Genomic DNA, 24,810 nt, shown 5'->3' on the forward strand with positions numbered 1-24,810 from the left:
AAAGCATGAGTCAGAAACTTTACGTCCTGCAGAAGTGGCAAAGAAGGATGTGCCGCTACACCAGAGACTGAATGGAAATAACTAAACAAAAAGCTGAGAAGGTAAACTTACGAGTTTCATGAATAGTAGTCCGACTCTAACTAGAAGCCAAATAATCTGCAACGTCTGATTAAGCTCTCAAATGCATAGCGGAGGGGGGAGTAAGGACATTATACAAGTCCAAATTAGGACTTGTATAATTACCTGGATGCTTGTATGGGTTGATAACCCTACAAGTCATTAAATATCTATCCATCCTCTATCCATCCTCTTCCGCTTCTAAACTCTCATTACAGTTTAGAAAACAAGAAATCACTGATTCACAGAGGACAGTCTCACATCGAGGGTTGAAATGATTTATTTGAGTTACACAGCAGGCAACAGGTTACAAGCATATATGTGTCATTCTTCATGCAGTTACCATTTTGAATATACAGTAAATAACAAAAAGTACATATTGATTTTCTGTGAAGGTTATTTGGATTTAATTTACGAAAGAAAAAAAAGTGAAATAAAATAAGAACAAGACAAAAATCAGTACAATAAAGTTTCTGATGAAATTCACTTTTTGTGTGACTGTGATTGTAATAACAGCAAAGCAAAATAACCTGAAGAGTAACTGAGCATTTTCATTTTCTATCCCCCTCAAACATTTGTTACAGGTCAGGATTATTCATCCCAACAATACATAACCATTCATTCAATCATTCATATCCTGGTCATTCAGGCAGTCCTCTCCATAGTCAATGATCTTTTTCAGTGCACACAGTATCAGTGAATCCATGTTGTCCTTCGTGTAAATTTCTTTGTGGTAGTTCTTCACGAGGAAGATGCAGTTCAGTGGAATACCCAGGTTCCTGTTTACTGTTTCCATCTAAGTTTAAAAAATATTGCATTTAAAAAAACTGAAACTGTATTGTTGCACTAGTGACATGATTATAAATTATTTATTGAATTATTTGTACTGATTCCACCTGAGTTTTCTGTTCAAATATACTGAAATGTACAGCTGAATTAGAGATGTTACATCCATGTGTAAACTGTCTACAAACTCATGAAAGTTATGAAAGTCCTGGAACATACCAGCTGATTCAAGTGCTTGCTCCTGTAGGTGTTCTTTATGTCTTTTTTGACTTCAGGACAGGCTTCATCAATTTTAGTGATAACAGCTATTTGTGGGATCCCTGCCAATACAGAAACCAATGCAATCATTTTATCTCATGTTTTTCTACTATTTGAAATCGTGACGTCATACATGTAGAACATCTGCTCTCACCTTTGTCACGAGCATGTAGTCTGACTTCTTTCATTTTCCTCCATGTTTCATCACTGATTATGCTCACTGTGTCGGCTGGAATAACAACAACCAGAATGTGGACTTTGTCATCTAAAGTAGGAGAACTGTTGTAGTTAGGATCCGATTCACGCAAGAGAGCTGTGGGTTTGAACTGGGGAAAAAAAACCAAAGTCACTTAAACCTTTTTGCACGATACAGTTTCTGTATCACAGACTGTGTACAAACATCTGGATGAAAAACATCATACCGTGTAACCTTCTTTGACATGTCCACTAATGGCAAGTTTGATGTCTTCCACATGAATTCCTCTCTCAGTGCCCCTCTCAAGCCCCATGATGTCAGTGAAGACAAAAGGGTAAAAAGTTTCTGGATTTCCTTTCTGAATTTTAAAAGTCCTGTACTGTAAATAAAAAATGTGGTGTTGTTATATTAGTGCCAGATACTAAAGATCCTAAACAGTTTTCAGAATATTTTACACACTAGTTGTGCTGACTATTTTTCACTCGTTTATAGTTTAATGCTTAGAAAGCAGCTACCACTGCAGTGCGCTCCTGTAGTCATAGAAAACCTTAAAGGAAATGAGTGTACAACTATGATAAGAATAGATACATCCTTATACATACTGCATTAGTGAAACTGTCACCAGAGGTTGCATCTGCCAATGCTCGAGTTGCGATTTTGCCTCTTAAAGCACTGTCCACAGAGTTGATGAAGCTGGACTTTCCAGCACCTGGTGGTCCATGAAGCATAATTCTGAGATGCTGGACATCTTTGTGAGGCTTGTAATCTCTGACAAGCTGCAGTTCTCGCTCTCTTTCACTGTTCATTCAGAAAACTACAATAGGATTTAGCTTGCACTTACAGTTTACACAACAGTGTTATGAACAAACACAAAATAACACAACAAACAAACAAGACACTTGAGGGGTGTACTGCTGAGACAGGCTGACATTTGTTTTCTACTACCTGCAATGTCAGAAGTGTGAAATGACCAAATAAGCATTTCTGTGTCACCATGTGAAACTATGTGAATTCCACATTGTGACTCAGAGGTTTGTTCTGCTGTAACAATTTGAATGTATAAAATTTATTCAGCAGAGAATCACTTCAGAATCAAAGTGTAAGTGTGAGATCCACAGATGGGTTTAAAGTAAAACTGAATGGACATTAAACATAAGTTAACAAAATGATCAAACAGGTCAAAAGACATTGATTTTGTGATATAAAATTGTGACTCTAGGATTAACACAGAGTTGGTGAAAAGGGTTATTTTTATTAATTCTAGTACACCTCTCTAAGGAACCACACTTTTAATACTTACCTCCATGGTATGCTCCTCTCTTCTGCCTTTAACACTATAAAGTGAAAATGTAAATTCTATGAGTCACATTGGAAGCATAACATTTTAAATTAATTACACATCATTATGTGTTAAGGCTGTTACACACTGAACGCGTTGTGTTTTTGAGGACAATTCCTCCTCAATAAACGCACTGTGAAAACTAAAAATGAAGCCGACGTCAAACGATGACGAGCTGAGAAAAGTAAGAAACTAAGAAAACAGCAGCAGGGAGAATTTAACGGTTGGATCCAGGAGCTGAAGCTGTGTGTTCGTACATAGTTCAGGATGTCAGTGGGACAGTTTGAGGCGAGGCAGGAAATTATTTTACTGAGCCGCATTGTGTAGCTGTGTGTCTGAGGTAAATAGTATTACGTGACTATTTCCATTTGATTGTGTATTCAGTAGGGGTGCCGTGTGAGTTTAGAGTGCACTCGTTGTCTGACGCAGTGGCCTTGTTATTCAGGTCATTTTATTCAGATCCAAAAAATCAGACAAATTGATCTTGGATCGCAAAAATAAATAAATAAATAATTTCATCAATTCTGCAGTTTACCCATGGACTTCAGTAACGTTGCTCTGCCTGTAACCAATCGCGCCTCGCCCAAAGTTCCAGTCCAGGAAGTTTGTTTACATTTCCTGGAATTGTTCAGCTCAAACGGTCAGTGTGAACAGCTGCAAAAAGAATAGATGAGTCTGAACAATATTTTTAAGATAGGAAATATTTTCACAGATTTTACACGTCCGGTGTGTAAAAGCCTCAAGTTTTGTCTTCAAGATTTTGTATCATATTTTAAATATCTTACGAGAAGGTGGTGAGCGATTTCCTGCAATTGAAATATAACAAAGTAAAAACATGTTAGCAACACTTTTCTATATTCAGTTCAGTTCCATTAGATTTTAAGTTAAATGAAATGTTTTTTTGACTTTTAAATCAAAGGACGTTATGGTAACTACTAAATTATAAAATAATTTTATAAACATCTAAAAGAAATTCAGATCAAGATCACTCCAGTCTCCAGCATTTCCTTATTTCTAAACTGTTGAGTCAAGTCAAGCCAGTTTTATTCGTGTAGCTCAGTACTACATGTATCTATGTATAAGTATGACAATATATTAAGGGCAAAGGGTGGCAAGAAAATCACCAACAATGAATATGATATGAAAAAAAAGCTTACCTGACAAGATATTTTTAATTTTTTCCATTTTTTTGTCATCAACTAATTGTGAATTAAACAAACAGAAAAGACAGTAAATTAAAAAATAGTAAATTCTTTAAATTCTTCAAGAAACTACATTCTTTTAACTTGACACATCTGAACCAAATGGTGGAGATGACTCAGTCCGGTCAATTTAATAATTTAATAACTGGATTTCTTGTATTGGATTATTAACACAATGTTACCGTACCTGAATGTCCAACTGTGCTGTGAAGTTGTCGTCCCTTGGTTTATTGTTCACACTGGTGTAGATGATGTGTGACTTTGGATTTATAAATGTCCTTTCACTTTCTTTTTGGGTCATGTGACTTCTATTATTCTCTCTATCTGATGGCAGTCTAATCTAGTTGTAGCTGCATTGCTTCTTAATTTGTATGTGTCACTAACATCTATTTCTTAAAATCTAAAACTTGCTTCTGTCATAATCCTGGGATTTTTACCCAGCGTTTTCAGTTTTAGCCTTTGTTGCAGTTTTCAGTTTGAATATTACCTTTTAACATCTGCTCCAGATATATTTTCATTCTGATTTAGTATTTATAGTTTTCTTTGTTAGTTATTCTAAAGATTGTCCTTTTCTCCTACTGGATGGTCCTGATGTTTTTGAGAATCTATTGTGTTTGAGTTTGGCTTTTTGTATATTAGGTTTGTTTAGGTTCCTTTAGAATTGATTATATCATCTGTAGTTTCTCTTTATAATGCAGTTTATCTACTTGGTTTTTATTATTCCAACTTACCTTCTTTTATGATCCTTTTCTGTTTCCTATTTGTGTCCCTGTATCTGTCTTGTCTCTTTGTGCTCTGGTTGTCTGTTTCCCTATTTATTTGTCTCCCATTCAGTCATTTCCCCCTTCCTGTTGACTGTTACTTCCTACTTTACTTTGATAGTCCAAGTGCTTGATATTGAATTTTACTCCCCTCATCTAGTTAATCCTGATTTGTTCCTTGGTGTTTCAGTTTTATCTGCATTTATCGCCCTCCCCTGTCTAGTACTCCTGTTCTCCTCTATATAAGTTAACCCCATTGTCTTGTTATTCATTCTGCAGTTATTTTCTCCATCTTCCACTGTCCTTTGTCATGTCCTACCGTCATAATTTTACGTTACTTTCTCCATGTTTCCAATTTTTTGCACTCCGCAATTTTCCCTAGAACAAAAACTTGGGAACACAGAGCAAGGAGTGCAAAACTATTCCTGGCTCCAGTGTTCCCCTGATTTTGCATCTGTGTTTTGATGAAACATTCAAGCTGTTAAGTTCATCTCCGGTTTCTCAAGTTCTGCAACCATTTCTGTACACAGGACTAAATGATAAACATTCAACTGTACTCCATATGGTATATAATGTATGTGAAAAGTAAAAAACATCATGTTGGCAAGTTTGTGTTAATGGGAATGAACAAAAAAAAGTTATTGATTGAAATAAAATGAATTGATCTTCAAAACTGGAAAGGAACATTGTGATAAGGAATATTAATAAACTTTTTAGCAGAATGATATAATGAAATTAGCATAATGGTTTTTTATTTTCTAAAGAATATTGCAGCTGTTTGAGATGACAATTTTTAAGCTTGTAGTGTGAGTCACAAAAATGAGAAATTCATTGAGAATTTCATATCATTATGATATCTGTTATCTTATGTGATATCAGATATCATAATTGTGGTGTAATTTGTTGTTTATTAAGTTATCACATACCTTTTAAATTATTCAATTTGAGCAGAGTTGTGCTTTAATTTCTCAAGAGTATGGCAGCAGTTCGACATTAAACAGATGAACATCTGCACAGATGTTTAGTAGGTGAGGAAGAAGAAGAAACACTTAGATTTTCATGAGAATTATCAAAGATTTTCACTGAATTTTTGATATGTCATCACATTCTATTGAACCTGTTTCATTTGAACATAAAGGTCATTTAAGTTCTCTGGAATCATGCAGTCGTTTGAGATAAAACTGCACAGATATAGTGTGGAGCACCCTGTTCTTGACACATAGCAGGGTCTAGCAGTCTGGCATGCCAGGCTTCTCATTGCCTCTTGTAAATGCTGTTAAACAATGTTCTATTTAGAGCTCATGATTTGGATGACTGATTTATCATGGATTGTGTAATTTCATGAATATGTAATATGTAAGGTTAAAAATGTCTTTATTTAAAATGTATATGTGTAAGGGCTAATGTCTCATGAGAACACCCTTAGTGAGATTATACAAGAGAGAGTACAACGAGAGAGTATACAATGAGAGTATATTTCTTTCTTGGACTGCGGGTGAGCAGATGTCACTCATGAAGCTCTGCTAAGCTAAACTAAAGGTTTATTGAAATCAAGGCAAAGTAACACAAATACATCAGGACCTCTTTTCAGGACAAGCGGTCAACGAGGTATTTCTGTCTTTATTTTATGTTTGGACTAAATATATGTACTGTAAAATTGCTAATGTGTGTGTACCGTTCACTCAATTTAAACAGTTCTCACTGTGTATTGGCATAATGGTGTACTGGCATTAAGGCCTGAAGACTCGATGGTGTAACTAAAGAGCAGAGAAAGCCCAAGTAATAAACCCCTGTTTCAAAGAACCGACTTGTGTCTGTGTTGTAGTGAAGAGAGCTACACCTCTGGGCCTTTGGGACTCCTGAGAGATGTTATTGCAGTTTCCCACCCTCATTATCAAGTACATTTTGTGACAAAAACACATGCTGCTCATGGTGGTGCTGTGTGGCAAGCAGAGGTAGGACCCAAATGCAGGACTCGGAAACAAAAGGTAGTAAACTAAAGATTCAAGAGTCAAGAAGCTTATTGTGATGTACACTGCAAAATACAGATGGTTATGCAGAGCAATGAAATTCTTACTTTGCAGGTTCCCTTCACACAACTAAAAAGAAAGTAATAAATAAGTAAAACAGTGCTTTGTGGCACTTGTAGCTTGTAACTTATGTGTGGGTGTAATTAGAATTTAAAGTGTAAGTAGTTTCAACACTTTCACCGTGATAATATATACAGAATATGCAAAAGTGTTTATGTAAAGATATATGCAAAAATCGCTTATTTACAGATTAATATAAATGTACAAAATTGCAGATTTACAGTTATGGATAATTACAGTTCGACAGTAAGTCAGAGATTTAGTAGCCTGATGGCCTGTGGATAGAAACAGTTTTTTAGTCTGGTGCTCCTTGCTTTCACATTTAGGCAGCATCTGCCAGATGGCAGGAGTATGAACAATGTGTGCTGTGGGTGAGTGCGGTCCTTGATGAACCCCTTTTCCTGACCCAAGTGTTGTAAATGTCCTGTAGTGATGGGAGGGGTACTCCACAGATGAGTTGTGCCATTTTAATGACACGCTGGAAAGCTTTTCTGTCCTGAGTGGTGCAGTTCCCGTACCACACTGTGATGGAGTTTGACAGGATACTCTCCATGTGGAGGATTTTTGTATGATATGTATAACTATGTAACTATATACTCTATATCTCTATGTGCACTGAACATATATATTTTAACTTTCACATAGAGTCTTAAGCACAAGACATTTTGCTTCACCGTGGTTTATTAAGGTTTTACAGTAACAGGGCAGTTAATGCTGTTGAGAGTTCTCCTGAATAACTCACTCTCCAGCTCCGGTAACTAACCTTCCCCAATACACACTCAACGTCTTTCATGAAGCACAACCAAAACAGTAACATTGTAACAGAGATCCTGAATAGGGATGGGTACCGGTCCGGTTCTGACACAAACGGTAGTAACCAGACCGAAAAGCAGCGCACATTTCGGTGCTTTTTATCGGTGCTTTTTTTTCCTGAAATGTCATACACTTTTGATTCTAGCCAATCATTTTACCTTTGCAAGCATAGTAGGCGGGCCCAGGTACGTACGTTCTTTTAGAGCAGAGCTACAGATTAAAAATGCCCAAGGCGAAGCGGTCAAAGTCTGGCTGTACTTCACAGCAAAAGATGCAAACTCAGCAGCCTGCAACAAGTGCTTTAAGGTGATACTGTGCAAAGGAGGTAACTCCTCAAATGTGATGAAACACCTGGCGATGTATAGCATTTTGTTAAAGCCGAGCAATGCACCATATTTGATAGCTTGCTGCGAGACCTCACACCGGGCACATCTACTGCGGGTGGGTTGCCTGTTATTGGACCCGGAGTTAGCAACATCCCCCAAAAACCCGAAGAGGAGAGTCCTGGCTCCTAGCCCTGCCAGTGTAGCAGAAGAGGTTTTTGGACCTCTTCTGCTAAACTGACCAATTTTGTGTTCTCCATTCTTTAAGCACCGGTTCGAGCACCGTTTAAGCACCGGCACCGCTTCAAAAGTACTGGTTTGGTACTGGTATCGGATAAAATCTAAACGATACCCATCCCTAATCCTGAACACATCACGATAAAATATCATATGATATAATCACACACACACACACATGCACATACTTTGAACATACAGTGAAGTGTTTTTATATATGAGAAAGCATGTAACCTATGTAGTTATAAGATTATATATTATAAGATTGCGCCACTTGCTGTGTAAGATTTAATAATTAGGATTAATGTGTGATGTTTGACCGTGTCATGACCTATTGTGATAAGCCAAAGCCAAACGGTAGCCGGAGTCCTGACTGGCCTCTGGTCAAGACCTTGGCCGCTACCTGACCCCTGCAGCTGTGTTTGGCTGGAGGACGGGTGGGAAAGTTACTCAGCAGCAGGGGGCGGGGATACTGGTTCCTATATATTAGGGGACCAGAAGACCCCCCAGCACTTTTTTCCCTCTGCTGTTTCTCTCTGTCCGTCTCTGTGTTTCTCTACTGTCTGTGCTTAAGGCTGTACACCCCGGGGTTTTTGCTTTGCTTGCTTTCTGGTTTGTAATTTTCTTGCTAAATGTCTGCATGTATTTTTCCTGCGGTTCATATGATTCAGTGTATTAAACGCTGTTCCAAGAATTCTATTCTTTTCCAGAGCATCTTTTTGACTGTCTTGATTTTAATTGGATCTAAAGAGGTTGGATCTCCACATCGTTGGTGGGAGAAGGTATCAGGATGGCTTCAAAATTTGCGACCACATCCGCTGTGCATCTGTAAAAGTTGCTGACAAGTTTGGAGGTTAATCCAAATTTTCTCAGCTTCCTTAGGAAGAAGAGTCATTGTTGAGCCTTCTTGATGATCTGCCATGTGTTATGGCTCCAGGTGAGATCCTCACTGATGTGGGGAATTTGAAGGTCTTCACCCTCTCCACCTGAGTCCCGTTGATGTGTAGTGGGGCGTGCTGGTCTCTCCTCATCCTTGGGTCAATAATCATCTCCTTAGTCTTCTCGGAATGTAAGGAGAGATTATTTTCCAGGCACCAGGACACCAGCTGAGCCACCTCTTTCTTGTAAGCAGTGTCCTATCCACCAGTAATCAGCCTGACAACGGTTGTATTTTTAGTGAACTTAATGATGGAGGTGTTGCCCTTGGAGAGGACGCAGTCATAGGTGAAGAAGGTATCCAGGAGTGGACTGAGCACACAGGCTTGGGGAGTCCCTGTGCCCACTATCTTTGTATCTGATGTCCTGGTACCAACTCTGGCTGCCTGAGGTCTGCCTGTGAGGAAATCCAGGACACAGCGACAGATGGGGGGTGTTAGTCCAAGAATAGAGAGCTTCTCCATCAATCTGTTTGGGATGACGGTGTTGAATGCTGAACTGTAGTCTATAAAGAACATTCAAACATAGGTGTCCTGCTTTTCAAGGTGTGAGAGGGCTGTGTGGATGGCTGCATTAATGGTGTCCTGAGTAGGACGTTTCCTCCAATAAACAAATTGCAGAGGGTCTAATGTGTCCGGGATGGCTTCTTTGATATGGTATATGACTGTCAACATGGTGGTGGATTTGAAGCATGTGGGCATAGCTGACTGGGTGAGGGACAAATTGAAAATATCTGTAAACATCTCAGCCAGCTCTGAAGAGCAGACCCTCAAAGCACGGCCAGGGATGTTGTCATGCCGGCTACTTTTCAGGGGTTAGTCCTCCTCAGAGGTCGAACTCACAGTGAGTGACTGTGCTGCCTGTGTTGGTTGGTGTTGAGGGTGTCAAAGTGAGCATAGAACTCATTCAGCTCATCTGGTAGCATGTTGCAGCTGACTGTGACCCTGCTGCTCCTCTGTTGCAGACCCTGCCACATGCATCTGGAATCTGAGTTGTTGTAGTATCCTTCCAGTTTCAGTCTGTACTGCCTCTTAGCTTCCCTGATGGATCTTTGTAGGTCATATCTGGCCTTTTTGTAGCCCTCTGCATCACCAGAGGCAAATGCAGTGGAACATGCATGCAGTGTAGGAGACATTTTTTCTGTGTGTACCTTATGAATGCCGCTAGGGGTCAAGATTTATGTTTTAGGATATGATATGTCTATGGGAATGTATTTAAGGTAGACACGCGTAATTAGCAGCAGGTGTGTTGTTGTTCGTAAGTAGCAAACAGTTTGTGGCTGCTGCACTGTTGTGATATAGTGTTGAATAAAGTGAACTGTTGAAAACAAATAAAATTGATGGAAGTGGAACTTTATAGATCCCCATGGGAAAATCCTCTCACCCATTCACTCAGTGAGGCAGTGGGCAGCCACTGGGCACCCGGGGAGCAGTGTGTAGGCACAGTACCTTGCTCAGGGGTACCTCAGAGTAGCCATTCAGTGGATTGGAGCCCCCAGCCTTCCGATCATGGGGATCGGAAACACCTGAGTGGTGTTTGTTTGTTAGAAACTGGACAAGACTGCAGATAGAAAATGTAGATTAAATAAAGCAGATCCACACAGCCCAACTGTCACCTGGTGAAATATGCTGACGACACAATTCTCCTGTCACTGCTGTCAGGCCCCTCACAACACCACGGGCCCGCTCTTCAGGGGTTTCAATGGTTCCCCTCTGGGTGGCGCCTCTGCTGCATTTCCTGCAGGACTGAGAGGAAGAGAGCCACCTTTGTCCCCAAAGCCACTCTGCTTTTTAACTCCAGACGATAAGACCATTTCCCACACTCATTTATACTTTTTTCACTTTTAGTCACTTACAGTTATTTATTCACCTATTCAGTCACTTTAATTTTAAAACTGTGTAATTTTAAAACTGTGTATATACTGTATATTCTGTGTATTTATTGTCTGTTTATGCCCTGTCCTTATCTTCAATGTCATGCTGCTCTGTTGTATCTTAATTGTCCCTTGGGGATAAATAAAGTCTCTCTGATTCTGATTCTGATTCTGAATAAAACCTCCATGGTTCAAGATTCATTCAGTGATTTAGTTGTTTTGTGTAATGGAGCAAAAACTGTTCATGGTCCATTCATGTGTTTGTTACCAGATGATGAAAAAGAAAAGCATGAAACATGGTTTAAAGCCAAAATAATGTCTTTTGATAAGTTTGCTTATGTAAGGGCACATGCATGTGGATGGTCGTAGCTGCCATATAGTGCCTCAAGTGGCCTGTCTGGGTAAGGCCAGAGGAAATCAAATAGAAGTGAGACAACCCGTGCGTGCGCTCTGGTGTGGATGTGTGGAGCCGAGGAGAGGAGAAGTAGCCGTCTCCCGCGTGTTGCCACAGCTAGCCACATTAAGAAAGCCTCACGGTTCGACTGGGCCCAAAAGGGGTATCCGTGAGGTCAGTGAAGCAGAAGTCGCGACTGCAGCAAGCTTAGACGGAGTTATGCTCTGTGTGCGAAGCTTGGCTTGTGTAGCCGCGAGTCGCAACTGGTGTTGCTGCAGGCCACCGTCGAGGTAGACAGCGTTGGGACTGGGGAGTTGGAGCGAGAGCTAACTCCAGCTGCGCTTTTCTTTAAGACCCTCCACCGTTTCCTGCTGGATTAGGCTGGGTTTGGCCATTAAGTGAATGTTCAGAGCGAGGGAGCATAGTTAGCCGTCTCGCTGGGAGCTGACGAGCCGATGGGAGGACTTTAGCCATGACACTTAATGTTGCCCGTTACTAGCCTGAGGTTGGATGTATTCTACGGACCCGACATCAAGGACAAAGTGGGTCCCCGAGGAATAGGTTACCCTACCATCCAGACGACGTCCTGGTTGTTCATCCTCCTGGTTACGCTGTATGTGAAAGTGTCGCCTGTCGTAGCCCAGTGCTTTTCCCACGCACTGTCACCGAGAGACAAAGGTATGGTTTCTATTTTCCTTGCTTTCGTGAACCTGAGACTGGACTGCTCACTCCGGCTGCTGTAGCTTTGGTCAGCTTAACGGACTGGGACCCTGCAGTCAGCTCCTGTTCACTACAGTTACACCTCAAAAAAAGACTATATATGGTTGCATGTTCAAAGGACATTTTGTTGGGACTGACTCGTAGGAACTGGGACTATTACCCTGTGAACATTGTAAATTGTGTTATGTTTGTGATACAGTGTTAATCATTCGGGAGAAGAGAATTTCTTTGTTTCATTATTTTATTTGTTTCGTGATTTTTTTTGGATCCCCGTCTGTGCCTAGTGTAAACCCAGGGTTTTACAACAGTGGGGTCACAATTGCCTGTTTCATTCGTTGAACCTGATTTCTTTTTATTTCTTTTGCATTTTTGTTTCTTGCCATCCATGATTTCAGGGCCCATCAAAACTGATGGATGGTAAAGTTCAAAGGGCCATTTGAGCAAATTAAAGTTTAACATTGCTTAGAAGAGATGTTTTTGTCTAACCCAAGTTGCCTTGGAGTAGGGGCACCCTAGCTATCTGGTTGGGGTACAGAAAATCGGAGGGAAAGTAGGCTAGGCTGTGTTTATGTCTGATAGTATAGTATACTCCAGGCAGGCATCGTTTCTCAAGAGTGAATCCTGGAGCCCCTCTTCTGTGCCTGTAGCAGCCAGACAGCTAAAATCATTCTTACAGAAGTAAGTATCAGGGTCAACTGTACTGGGGGGGGGGGGGGGGGGGTCACAGACTCAGATCCCACCACCCTTTAATCATTCAGGGCAACCTGTGCACCTCTTCACCCCTACATAGCGGGGCTAGTAGCCCCTTACACTTATGAAGTGAGACAGTACTTATCTGGTTGCAAATATTTGAATGTAAAGGGTAATAATGGTGTTGATGATGGTGTTAACCCAGAGGACAGTGTTTCAAATGTTGTTAATATATCACTTCCATCACTGAAGTAAGCACAACCTCTTCTGCAAATAAAAGCAAATGCAGAAAAAGCCGCATTACTTGGTCGCATAGAGGAAAAACTGCAGCTGCAGCCGCTGTCAAGCCCAGTACACCAGTCAAAGAAGATAAACCTGCAATACTAAAAGCAGTGTATCTGCAATGATCCTACCACAAGCAGAAATAGAAAGTGAGCCTCTACAAGCTCAAACAGGCAACACAACAAAATTTCATAATTTGGATCCTCTACCTCGATTCTTACAGTGGGAGAAAGACAGTCTGAGGATATTTGTGCCATTTTACAAAGACGAAATGAAATAACAGCAACAGCATCAGCGTTCATCATCTATACCATCCAGGAAAATCCCTGTATTCGATGGTGATCCTCTTCAGTACATCTCTTTCATCGGCGCGTTTGAACAAGGAGTGTAAAAAATTGTATTGTATTGTACTGTATTATTTGGAACAGTTTACAACATGACAGCCAAGAGAGCTAGTATACAGTTTCCAATATATGGCTGCAGGACAAGGCTATATACAAGCAAAGCAAATGCTCAAAGAACACTGGAAATGAATATAAACTCGCAGCTCCTTACATTGAAAAGACATTATCCTGGCCTGCCATTAAAAATGAAGATGTGAAATCATTGCAAGCACATTCTCTGTTCTTACATGGGAGTTGTAATGTCATGAAAACCCTGCAATGTATGCAGGAACTGGATATGCCAAAGAACATGAAAATCATTTTATGCAACCTGCCTTACAAAATGAGAGAGAAATGGAGCCTTTGCATATGATATACTGAAAAATTCTAAAAATTTTCAAATTCTTTTGGATTCTTTATTTGGGGACATTCAGAATGTAACATCAACAATCCCTGTCTGAAAGGTCAACAACAAACTGAAGGAAGTTACACCCAACCAAACAAATTAAAGGGAACAGCTTTGCTGCTACAGTCACACCCATGAACATGGATAAAACTTACAGCACGGGAAGGTTAATTACCACAACAAACCATGACTTTACAGTAAAGCCATCTTTTGTCTTCTGTACTCAACAACACACACTGGAGGAGTGTCAACAGTTTCAGCGGAAGAAGCACAGAGACAAAATGCTTTTTCTAAAGGAGAAAGGGCTGTGTTTTGGTTGCTTATGTGCTAGGCACATAAGTAAAGACTGTACAAGTGTTTGACATGTAGGACATGTGGTAAAGGTCATCTCACTGTCCTCCATATTGATAACAGAGACACAAATAGTTTAAGTCCAGAATCCTCTGGAGAGCCTTCCTCTCAGAAGAATATAACTCCTATAAAAACATGTGGTCATACAGGGGCCAGAAGAGACAGTGGTTTGCTTTCCATTCTGCCAGTTCAAATAAAGTCCGTTAAAGGTAGTCATGTCATACAGATATATGCAATTTTAGATTTTGACAGTTCAGCTAGTGTCTGTTCAGAGTATATCATGCAAAGGCTAAAACTTGTGGGCAAACTCACTTTCTGTTACAAAACGATGGATCAAGAAAAGGTTGTCTCTACACACTAACTTGCTGGTCTTGAAATTCCTGGTTTGGGCAACAATGCCTTCTATGAACTTCCAGAAGTCCTAACACAGGAAAGGATGCCTGTCACTACAGATAACCTTGCAAAAAAACAAAAAACAAAAAAACAAACAAGATCTGGTCCACTTATTTATTAATACTATTTGTATTTTATCTATTTTTTATCCATCATTTTATCCAGAAAGAATTTCATTGTACAGAGACATGCTTTCTTTGGACACATGACGATAAAAGCTTTGAATCTAGAATCTTGAATTTGTGGCTCAACACTGTCCTCTAGTGGACCAAAGAATATTCAAGAGGCACTCTGACAGTGGGTTCACATATGGGGCTGTCTCCGAAAACAGGTGCAGATATAGCAGCAGTAATTACAACAGATAACACTCTCTAGTGAACATCAGCTCTGAACACTGAACACAATAAGAACAATCAAGTAATTAACTGAAACACAGTCTGTAAAGCAATGCTTTTACACTGTTTACTATTACAATGTTGCTACTCTCACACTGGCAGAAAACAAAAATGGTGTCAAATGATGACGAGCTGATAAAAGTAAGAAACTAAGAAAACAGCAGCATGGAGAATTTCCTGGTTGGATCCAGGAGCTGAAGCTGTGTGTTCGTACATAGTTCAGGATGTCAGTGGGCCAGCTTGAGGTGTTGTTGGCAGAGTTGGGACCAGATCTCAGGAGGCAGAGAAATCATTTCACAGAGCTGACTGAACCGGAGCATCGTGTAACTGTGTGTCTGTTGTAAATAATATCACGTGACTTATTCTACTTGGTTCGTCAGATCTTTTTGGATCCGAAAAATGGGGCAAAACATAAATGCCGCGATTTACCTGGGATTTCAGTAAAGTTGCTCTGCCTATAATCAATCTCACCTCGCCCAAATTTAACATAATTTAGCTTGACTTAGGTGTTTTTATTCTGATTTAGTATTCATAGTTTTCTTTGTTATTTTTTCCTTTTGTTCTATGTTCCCTGTGCATAATCTATGTTTCTGTTAAGTCTCCCGTGTTTAGTCAGGAATCAGTTGTTTTTGATTTTACTTTGGTCCGTCCAGTTTGTGCCGGTCCAGTTTGTGTCTTAGTCTGTGTCTCAGTGCTTAGGCTTCCTATTTTATTTTGATAGTCTCTCATCTCATGTACGTTATGTTCAGTTTAGCTTCCCCTCTTGCTAGTTAATTGATTCTGTTCACCTGCGCTTTGTTTTCCCCAGCTGTGTCTCTTTCCATGATTGCGTGATGTCTATGTAAGCCCTCAGTTTTTTTTTAGCTCTCTGTCATCGAAGAGAAGAGGATATAATCTCGAGAGTAAGATTTGGTCACACAGGCTTGAATAGCACACTTAAAAAGATGGGTAAACATGACACAGGGACTTGTGACTTCTGTGGACAAGAGGAGACATTTGAGCAGTTAGTGTTGGAGTGCAAAATGTACAAGCAAGAAAGGGAAATATTGAAGTCTGAATTGCAGGAAAATAGAATTCACCTAAGGGTAAGGGACATATTTCAAAGGAATGCGGGGGATGTAATTTATAGGGCAGTGTTTGGCTTTTTAAGATTGACGGGTGTTGTCAGATTATCATATTATTTTATGCCATGTTAGACCCTTAATTAAAGATGGTGAATTATTATGTAGTTTTAGTTTGCATTATTCTCCTGAATTAGAAGAAGGTGATAACTATTGCATTTGTTAAGCTGAGTTGCATTACATTAGACTGCTGGTTTATTGTGAATGAATGATATTGTTTTATGATGCATTATACTGCTGAGTTATGAGAAATACTGTTTGCAGAAAGTCATCGCCTTATTTGTCTGATTAGAAGAGAACAGAACATACTGGAGTTTTCTGCCCCATCTCAGCAGGAGCAGATAAACAGGGAGCCAAGGTCGTAGCTTAGGCACTGTGTGAGAGAAAGAATGTGAATGTTTAGGCTTTTATGATTAGGTGGGGGCCACTAGAGGCTATAAGAGTTTGATCAATGCTCCACCATTTTGAGATCTGATGCTGTCTGCGTATGGTGTCCATCTCCCACGCGTGTGATCATTAAAAATCATCGTTTGACTCAACCCGGCCGGACCAGTGTTGTTATTGTGGTTTTTCCTCTTGTATCCATCCCCAATATTTGAATCCGTAACAGTTTGGGGGCTCGTCCTGTGGTATTGGGGTGGAATTTTGGAGGTTTGGATGGTCCGAGGTTGTCGAATGGACAGGCACAAGCCAGTGGTCTGACGTGAGTGGGCATAAGCCGGCTTATGCAAAGGTAAGGCACTACCTGTTGAATTATTTCCAAAGTGTGCCAAATTGGACATGACAAAATTGAAGTCTACTCACTGAAATTACTGGTAGATGTCTGTATTGATTTTGATGAAAAATCTCATGAGAACTGAAGCTGAAGTAATGATAATGAAACGTTGAAAGTGCATTTAGAGCAGTTGGACTGCTGATTGAAGTTAAAGCAGTTGGACTGCTGAGTGAATTTAGTTTGATAGGGAATTGGTCATTTTGTGGGTTAGAGTCCCCATTGGTCAGACAGGTTGGACCTGCGTCAGTCATACACTTGTTCTGGGGTGTTGACTGTTGTTTCAAAGTATTATAAATTATTATAGAACGGCGGTTGGACCGCTGAGAAGCGCAGTGCTCAGAGGTAACGCTTGCCAAGGTCGGGGACGCCTAGGCCTTGTCCTCTTTGAGGGATAGTCAGTTGGTCACTGTGGAGCTTGGGGCACTCCAGAATAACTAGTGGTTGGACCACTCACCGTTTGGAACGGTGTCTGCGCTTTTTTGGGCAGCAAAGGTTGGACCTTGGGTGTTGGACACTTTTAAATTGAGTTAGGGACTTTAGAGATGAGGCCAGAAACTGTTGGACAGATACTGGTTAATTGATCACAAAAAAGTTGGACTTTTTCGGTTGGACCGTTAACTTAAATTTGTCAAAATTGTGTAGGCGCTAAATCTGTCAGGCCTGACAGTGGTTGTAAATATAAGAAGTCTTTGTAATATAAAATAATAGAACTGTGTGAGAGACTGTGAGACGAGGCTGTGTGTGACGACAGCGCGCTGCAGCGCTGCGAGCTATTTTTAGACGGTGTGTGAACATGCAAATGAGGTGGCTGCTGTGAAGCGCACAGAGGACTTTTGCTTCCTGTTTAGCGTGTTATTGAGTGTTATAATTATGATTTGCAAATACTGTTAAAGACCTGTAAATAAGACGCTGATTTTGCTGATTATAATATTACATATAAGGTTTTGAATGACTAGGGTGAATGTTTGATGTTTGGCTGAGTTTTGATATAGAAAAGACAAATCGTGCATGATTTAGACCGGCACTTCAGTCGGCAGAGTAAGACTGAGTGATAAATACAGCTGTGATTTGTTTCAGTTTTGTGGTGTGAAGCAGGATTTATAAGATTTTTAACTGACTCTTGGTTCAGCTCAATAATATAAGCGGTTACATTTGATTTACTGTTGGTTTTATCATAATATAGGGTGTGATCAAGCACGAATTTCAGCTGTGTGTGTGACAGGAACTCTGCATGCCCATAAAAGGCAACGGCCAGACTGTGAGAAGTATGCACCGAGAGAGAGAGAGTAAAATCTAGGCGGATGAAGTGAGTTGATGTTTTCAGAAAAGAAATACTAAGTGAATGTTTTAGTGTGTTAATACAGGTGGATTTCTCCCAACCTGGAAACCTGAGTACAGCGGCAAAAGCATAAACAGAATTGGGACGACAGACAGGCCAAGCTTTGGCTCAAAAGTTTACAGCTTGACCTCACTTTGTCCCCACCCGGAAAAGAAACTTAAAGGACATCTTCTCCTCCAGTTATCGGTTACCATCACTGGAAATTTGCAGGCAAGTTTTTTGACTGAATTGTTATTGGCACCATGTGTCCCTGAATCTCACAAGCAAGCTCTAACTCCTGGCTGAAGACATGGAATGCTGTTATTTAAGGTGGGGAATCAAAATTTGGGAAACAAAATAAAAACACACACACAACCAGAGAAATGTATGAGAAAGGCACGTGTTAGAAGAAATGCCTTGTTTGAGAAAAAGTTAAATTAACCCACCTACAAACGCACACACACGCAATGAAGAAACAGCTTACATTCATGAACACGTGAAGATTTTCCAACAAGGTTAAAGCAGCGAAATTTAACATACACCTGTTGTTAAATGATGAAGTTTGTCCACTACTAACAAATAAACTCTCTGGGTTGCAGGACAACAACTTAACTTCAAAAAAAAAAAAAAAGAGAGACACTGGTCTGACCAACCAGTGACGACACGACAAATTTAGTGGTTAAAAGATTCAAATTGTGACATGTTTTCTGCTGATTGATTAATACAAGTGATTACTGAATAAAAGAAAATTCCTTTTATGGGCTTTTAAACATGATCTTAACAATTTTAACATGTACCTGTGTTGTCCTGTCAGCTTGGTGGGTTATGAGTTGATTATATAGTGAGAAAAAACAAAAAAAAGGGGGAGAGAAGGCTGACACAGGGCCTGGCCCCGTTGTTTCTCCCTTCTCTGAATAACACAGCCAACACAACATCATTTTCCTGTTCGTCTGTTTTTGTTTTGTTTTTGTTTTGTTTTTGTTTTTTCTCTTTATGCTTGATTACAGGCTGCTTTGCCGAGGCTGACCTGGACTCCTGCTCTCCCCTCTACCATCTTTGCTCTCTCCTCTACCATCTTTGATGTGACCCTGACCAAATGCTACAGCAGCTGGACCCACAACAACAACCTGCAAATGTCAACAGTGCTGCAGGAAAACGATCTCATGCAGCGGAGACGGAGAGCGTTAAATCCAAGGCCCGTTTCACTACACGGGGGAGATTTCCAGACAGCTTCAGCTAACAGAGCTCTGACGAGACGCCCATTAAGCCCAGAGGAAAAGTGAGGCCGAGCAAAAGAATGCTGACCTTAACAACTCTGCATTAAAACTGTGCAGGACAGTGACTGACCAACACGGATGATCGGGCAGCAAAAAGGGCGTGCCAGAGACAGGAGGAGTAACTGAGGTCAGGAGGCACCTCAGAATGGACAAAAGCACCAGAAGAAAATAAGCTGAAGGCACAGGTGTCGGGGCTCGGCCAGGAGCTGACCTCTGAGAAGAGCCGGACAGCAGAGCTGCAGAAGGCCGTGGAGCAAAGCAAGGAAAACATCAATAAACTTCAATCTGACGTGTACGGAAAAGACTCTGAGGTTTCTGCCCTCAGTGAGAGCTCAAGGCATCAGAGCAAAAACTGAGCATGGCTCAGGAGGAGCTGGCTGCTAATCGAACCCATCAGTCAGGCTTAGAGTCCCAGACACAGGACTTGAAATCAGGCTGGAGCTTGCTGGAGCAGGAGGTCGCCAAACCTGACAAGAAGCTCCAACAGCAGGAGCAAGCCCTGAAGGAGCTACAGAAGCAAAAGGGTCAAGTTAAGGAGGAGCTGGACAAGGAGAAGATGCAGGACACTGGAGAAAAGGACTGCCTCAATTGGGGCCAGAACCAGTATGGACAGAACTTTGAGCAGCAGCACCAATGGATGCAAACGGACTGAAATGGAGGAGGGCAGGACCCCAGGGCACGCTTCAGGCTGTGGTTTACCCAGAACACCAGAACAGGAAAGTGATGAACACAAACACACACATCTACATACACTGACTCAGAATGAAGAGAAACATACATATGAACACATATGCACTCGTTGATTCACTGACACACACACACACACGCGCTGAGTCAATTGAGTGAGAAACGACGCACACACACGCACACAAATCGAAATGCTGATTCAGTTCACTGAGAAGTGATCCACACACGCACACGCTTGTGCAATGAAGAGTGATACACACACACACGCTGCTGCAATGAAGAATGCTTTACTAACAAATGCTTATGCTGACACGCAAAATGCTGCACACAAACGTCCAAATACAGAATCTGTTACACCAACAAGAAGCCATTGATTGTTTATTGGTTAAATGCATTTCATGTCACCCAGAGGACGTTTGTGTAGATTTAGGGGACAGGGTCTAAGGCAGTTTGGTTATGAAAACAATGTCTGTGCGTGATGTCTGTTTATGGCTCAAGGCCTCGACTGAATTGTTCACTGTGGTTCACACAGCCTGATAAGGAGCAGTGGTACAGAGTGAAAATGATGAATTAACGGTGTGAGTTTTATTTCGGAGCGCCACATTTTTGATTGAGATTTAATTGAAGGAGGAACACACTGGAAAAAAAAAAAAAAAATAATAAAAAAAAAATAGAGAAAAAAAAGGGCCAGCCCTTGGATTTACGTAAGCATCTCGCGTGTATTTAACACAATTGCCTCAGGCTTTAAAGATCTGTACGAAATCCAACAACTCAATTTGTTCTCATTGAGATGACATGATACAATCTAATAAGAGTGGTTAGCTGCTGAACTCATGGAATTCACAACACCGCATAAGATTTCAAACTGCAGGAAAAATCACTAGAGTTATAAGAGGCAGACAGCGACACACACACCCCATGCATGCTATTGCTATTTATTGTGAATTAACCTGTCAAGGGCAATGCTGCATCAAATACCGGAAATCATAGCTTTCCTGTATTTCCTACATTGTTGGCATGCTGGCTGGTGCTGTTGCTCCACAGTAAGAAGGTCTTGGGTGCAGGTCCACAGTCTGGCTAGTTTGCAGTGGTTTCTCTCAGGGTGTTCTGGTTTCTTGCCACAGTGAAAAGTCATGCAGCTATTAGAGCTAGGTTAATTGATGATTCTAAATTATCCATGAATGTGAGTGTGAATGGCTGTTTGTTTCTATCTGATAGACTGGTCAGCTGTCCGGGGTAACCTATCACTTCAGGGTTATTTCCCAGCCCTGCTGCAACCAGGATAAAGATAGGAGGATGGTAGTTGTTGTAGACCCATTCAATTTTTATGGTAACCAGGATCTAGACTTTGTTGAACCGCATGAAATATGAAGACAACATGTAGTATTTAAGTGACCAAGTAGAATTTGAATAAAAGTTATTGAATAGTGTTGAAATAAACTGACAGAATTGTGAAGGATCAAAATATTCCAGGAGCTCAACTTACTCCATCTGAACATGTTTCAATCGTGTTTTATGAACACAAAATGCACAGGTTTACTGAATATGAAAAGGTTGTGTTGATTTAACTCAGTTGTTTGAGTTTCTGTCGGAGCAAATCATTTGTGTGCAACCAGTGTCCACTATTGAATCAAGTAAATCCAACATGTTTTCTTGTCAGGGCAAAAAGGAGTTACGGTCCCTGTATTCCTACACAATAATTGTCCCAGGAGGGAGAAAAACTTTCTGGCGAAGTTTTGGTTGATTTTTGGGTTTTGCTTAACACTAGGTTGATTTCATCAGTGAGGTTTGGATTGTTTTCTTTCTCTAAGAGGGAGAAAGATGGTTTTATGCTTGGACATGTTTGCAACGGGCCCCAGTATTTGTTATTATATGAGTATTTTATTGGTTACGTTTGTTTTTGCTTTTGTTACAGTGCACTGAAATAAGAACATCTGAGAGGTGTGATCCACCGGTGGTGATATTTTGGTATTTTGTGAGTTCCTGATTTAACAAATCAGCTCTTTAATCCAGGCCTGAGAGATTGAACTTTAAAGCGCTATAAAATATTCTTACTGAAAACAGTCAAAGTGTTTTTCTCCATGATTATAATGGGCTTGGGAGAAATTCACTTATATGGGACACTGATCACATGAGAAGTCCTGAGCCTAAAAGGATTGCAGCGAGTCAATCCAGTCAAAAAAACAAGGAACTGTTTTCCTTTAAAATGATGACGTCATCTTGCTGGTGAGGGAGGCTCGAATAGGTTGCGCGTGAGACTCCATTGTCAGCAACTTCTGGTATGAATGTGTGTGGATGTATGCATGTGGCTGGACTGTGATGGACTGACGACTAAAAGTTCTAATGGACTTGATACTGAGACAAAAACGGTGCCGACTTTAGGATTAGTAAATGTCCACAAACAATTCACCCAGCCTATAAAAAAAGGGTGGATGTTTTGTCTTGCTTTGATTTGTTTTTACAAGAACAGAAGGATGACAGAGACTAAAGCGGGAGGCTGTATCTTCACATGAGTGTGAACTTAACCCTTTGGTTGCTAATTTTGAGTTACTGAGGTTTGCATTAAGAAAATTGTGTTTTAGTAGCTGTGTTTCGATTAATGTATCACATTATATGGTTGGGAAGGTTAAATGCTAAATTGAAGAAAAGGTTGGATTTCACTCATGACTGAACATGTTGTTGTTATTATTAACCATAGCAGGCCACTGTAAAAAGTCAATTAACTTTTATAGAGGAAAAAAGAAAAGAAAGCCAAAAAAAACACTCTATTGAGGTCTGTGAATAACAGGGGAATGATAGACTTGTCACATTCAAAATGGAGATATGTAAGGATAAACACTGGTCCCCATCTTTTAGGTCCTTTCATTGAAATAGTCAATAATTCAGTAAAGTACAGATATAACCGACAGGGGCATGTGCTGAGAGGTGGTGCTGCACAGGAACAAGAGCAAAATAAACAAGGAAAAATTATTGTGTTTAGCTTTGATAAATTCAAATTAAAATGTACCATTACACTCAGAGGTTCAATATGAAATCAAATATATGCTAATTTTGTATGTGAGTACATGACTGGTGACTGTTCTGTCCTGAGCTTTTGTTTTTACAGCACCCACTTGACCACACCAACCGTTTCTCGCCACCAAAAGGGGGTACTTGCAAAGAATAGGGAGGAATATCATCAAAACTGGGAAAGGTAAGCCCCAAAAGGGGGTGATAACACCATAACTTTCACTTATGGTCAAATTCTCAAAATTTGACCCCCGGCTTGAAAAATTCTTAAAAACATTTAGAGACGGAGTGGAGTTTTAGATAAATATAATGTGCCAAACCACATGCGGATGGAGAGTTGGAATCGATAAGATGGTGAAATAACACGCAGGAAAATATTGACCATGTCGATTATGTTTATTCAAGTGTGCAGAGATTGGCTAATCTGACAAGGAAATGTTATAAAATGAATTGTCGGAACAGTCAGCGTTAAAGTCACCTTTGACAGTCCAGAGCAAGGTTATTATCGTTCATAATTCGGTCTAAACTGCTGCAAGTGAATTGGAAACAAAATTTGAATGAATTTAGGACACTTCATACTTATAACACAAGTGATGGTAAGCCATAACTTGATTAGGTAAAGCTATTAAGATAATTATGAGCTGCCTTGACACAAAGAAAGTGGAGTCCTTCACCCTGAAAGGATGGAGTGATGCTCTGCCTCTGTAGTCAAGTTCAGACATAGGCCTTAAGCAATCATGAGCCACTAATAAGCGTGACATAATTCACAAATTTAAATCAACCACATTGGGTGAGCGACCCTGACAAAAGAAAATCTATGAGCACGCAATGAAGTGGATTTATTAGAGCCCGTTTAACATCTGTCTTTCAGAAAGATAAATAAATAAATTGATTTGCATTAACAGACACACATTAAAAAAAAAAAAAAAAAAAAAAAAAATCCCATTTGACACTGATAAATCCCTGTTCAAATAGAGTACATGTAAACGAAATAACGAAAACTAGAAGTGAAAGAAAAAACATTTTCATTAACAGAAATAAAAATAAGAACAAAAAAGGAAAACTAACTGAAAACTATAATGAGTGTTCACAAAACTAACTAAAATTAACTGAAGTTATAGCAAAATGTGTTTAGTTCCATTGATGTGTGCGTGTCCTACAATAGTCAAGGGTGAAAATGAAGTTTAGTTTCCAGATTTTTTTCTTGCTGTGTCTCAATATGCCAGCAGGTGACCAGTACGTTAGTCGAGTCGTATGTGTTGCTGCTCCGTCCACGCGCAGAATCATGTCAGGAAAAGTCGGGAGAAAGCGCCAGAGTCCAATTTGGGATTACTTTGAATATGACTGTGTTTAGTATAAAGCAAGTGTCTTGTAGTGGAAAGAGACAAATTAGGAGGGACACTTCTAAGGGGAAAAATCCCACTTTACAAACCTTAAAGTGCACTTGAAAAGCCCACACAAGAAGGCTGACCTGGCTTACCTTGAAAAGGTAAGGGGGAGCACACTCCCCCTCCTCAGAGAGCTCCCCCACTCAACCCTCATCCCCAGAAAACAGAAGCTAACCCCATACAAGGCAGCGTGATGCATCCCAAGACAACAGGACTGGGACATCTACATAACTGTGTGAGTCAGTTGCCTTCAAAAAGTTTATCAATTGACTTGAACCAAAATTACGAAC

The 24,810-nt window shown here is 40.3% G+C and overlaps 1 protein-coding gene across 6 annotated transcripts; it reads right to left on the reverse strand.

Annotated features, from left to right (window-relative positions):
• Positions 1-381: 381 nt before the first annotated feature.
• On the reverse strand, positions 382-4,147 carry LOC146360858 (interferon-induced protein 44-like). Of its 6 annotated transcripts, XM_084922215.1 has the most exons (9): positions 4,086-4,147; positions 3,854-3,895; positions 3,482-3,502; positions 2,658-2,691; positions 1,960-2,155; positions 1,584-1,736; positions 1,316-1,487; positions 1,123-1,223; positions 382-913 (listed from the first exon to the last, which is right to left on the reverse strand). In XM_084922215.1, the coding sequence occupies exons 2-9, from the start codon at positions 3,879-3,881 to the stop codon at positions 740-742; spliced, it is 879 nt and encodes a 292-aa protein (XP_084778341.1). In that variant the 5' UTR covers positions 3,882-3,895; positions 4,086-4,147; the 3' UTR covers positions 382-739. The 6 variants fall into 6 exon arrangements, with proteins under 6 accessions (XP_084778341.1, XP_084778343.1, XP_084778342.1 ...); XM_084922217.1 differs by lacking the exon at positions 4,086-4,147 and having other exon boundaries at positions 1,960-2,171; positions 3,854-3,897; XM_084922216.1 differs by lacking the exons at positions 3,482-3,502; positions 3,854-3,895; positions 4,086-4,147 and adding an exon at positions 3,232-3,454.
• Between the last annotated feature and the right edge of the window lie 20,663 nt (positions 4,148-24,810).

This window comes from Perissodus microlepis, chromosome 23 (genome assembly GCF_051167445.1).
Source record: "Perissodus microlepis isolate ML-2025 ecotype Zambia chromosome 23, ASM5116744v1, whole genome shotgun sequence".
Classification (NCBI taxonomy): Eukaryota; Metazoa; Chordata; class Actinopteri; order Cichliformes; family Cichlidae; genus Perissodus; species Perissodus microlepis.

What these genes read in the sequence shown, in the direction of transcription:
- LOC146360858 (XM_084922213.1), bottom strand. Translation starts at nt 3,016, where the DNA reads ATGCGGCTCAGTAAAATAATTTCCTGCCTCGCCTCAAACTGTCCCACT. An exon ending in TCAAAAACACAACGCGTTCA is followed by an intron (nt 2,692 to 2,784) that starts GTGTGTAACAGC and finishes TTCACTTTATAG; the next exon opens with TGTTAAAGGCAGAAGAGAGG. An exon ending in ATGTCAAAGAAGGTTACACG is followed by an intron (nt 1,488 to 1,583) that starts GTATGATGTTTT and finishes TTTTTTCCCCAG; the next exon opens with TTCAAACCCACAGCTCTCTT.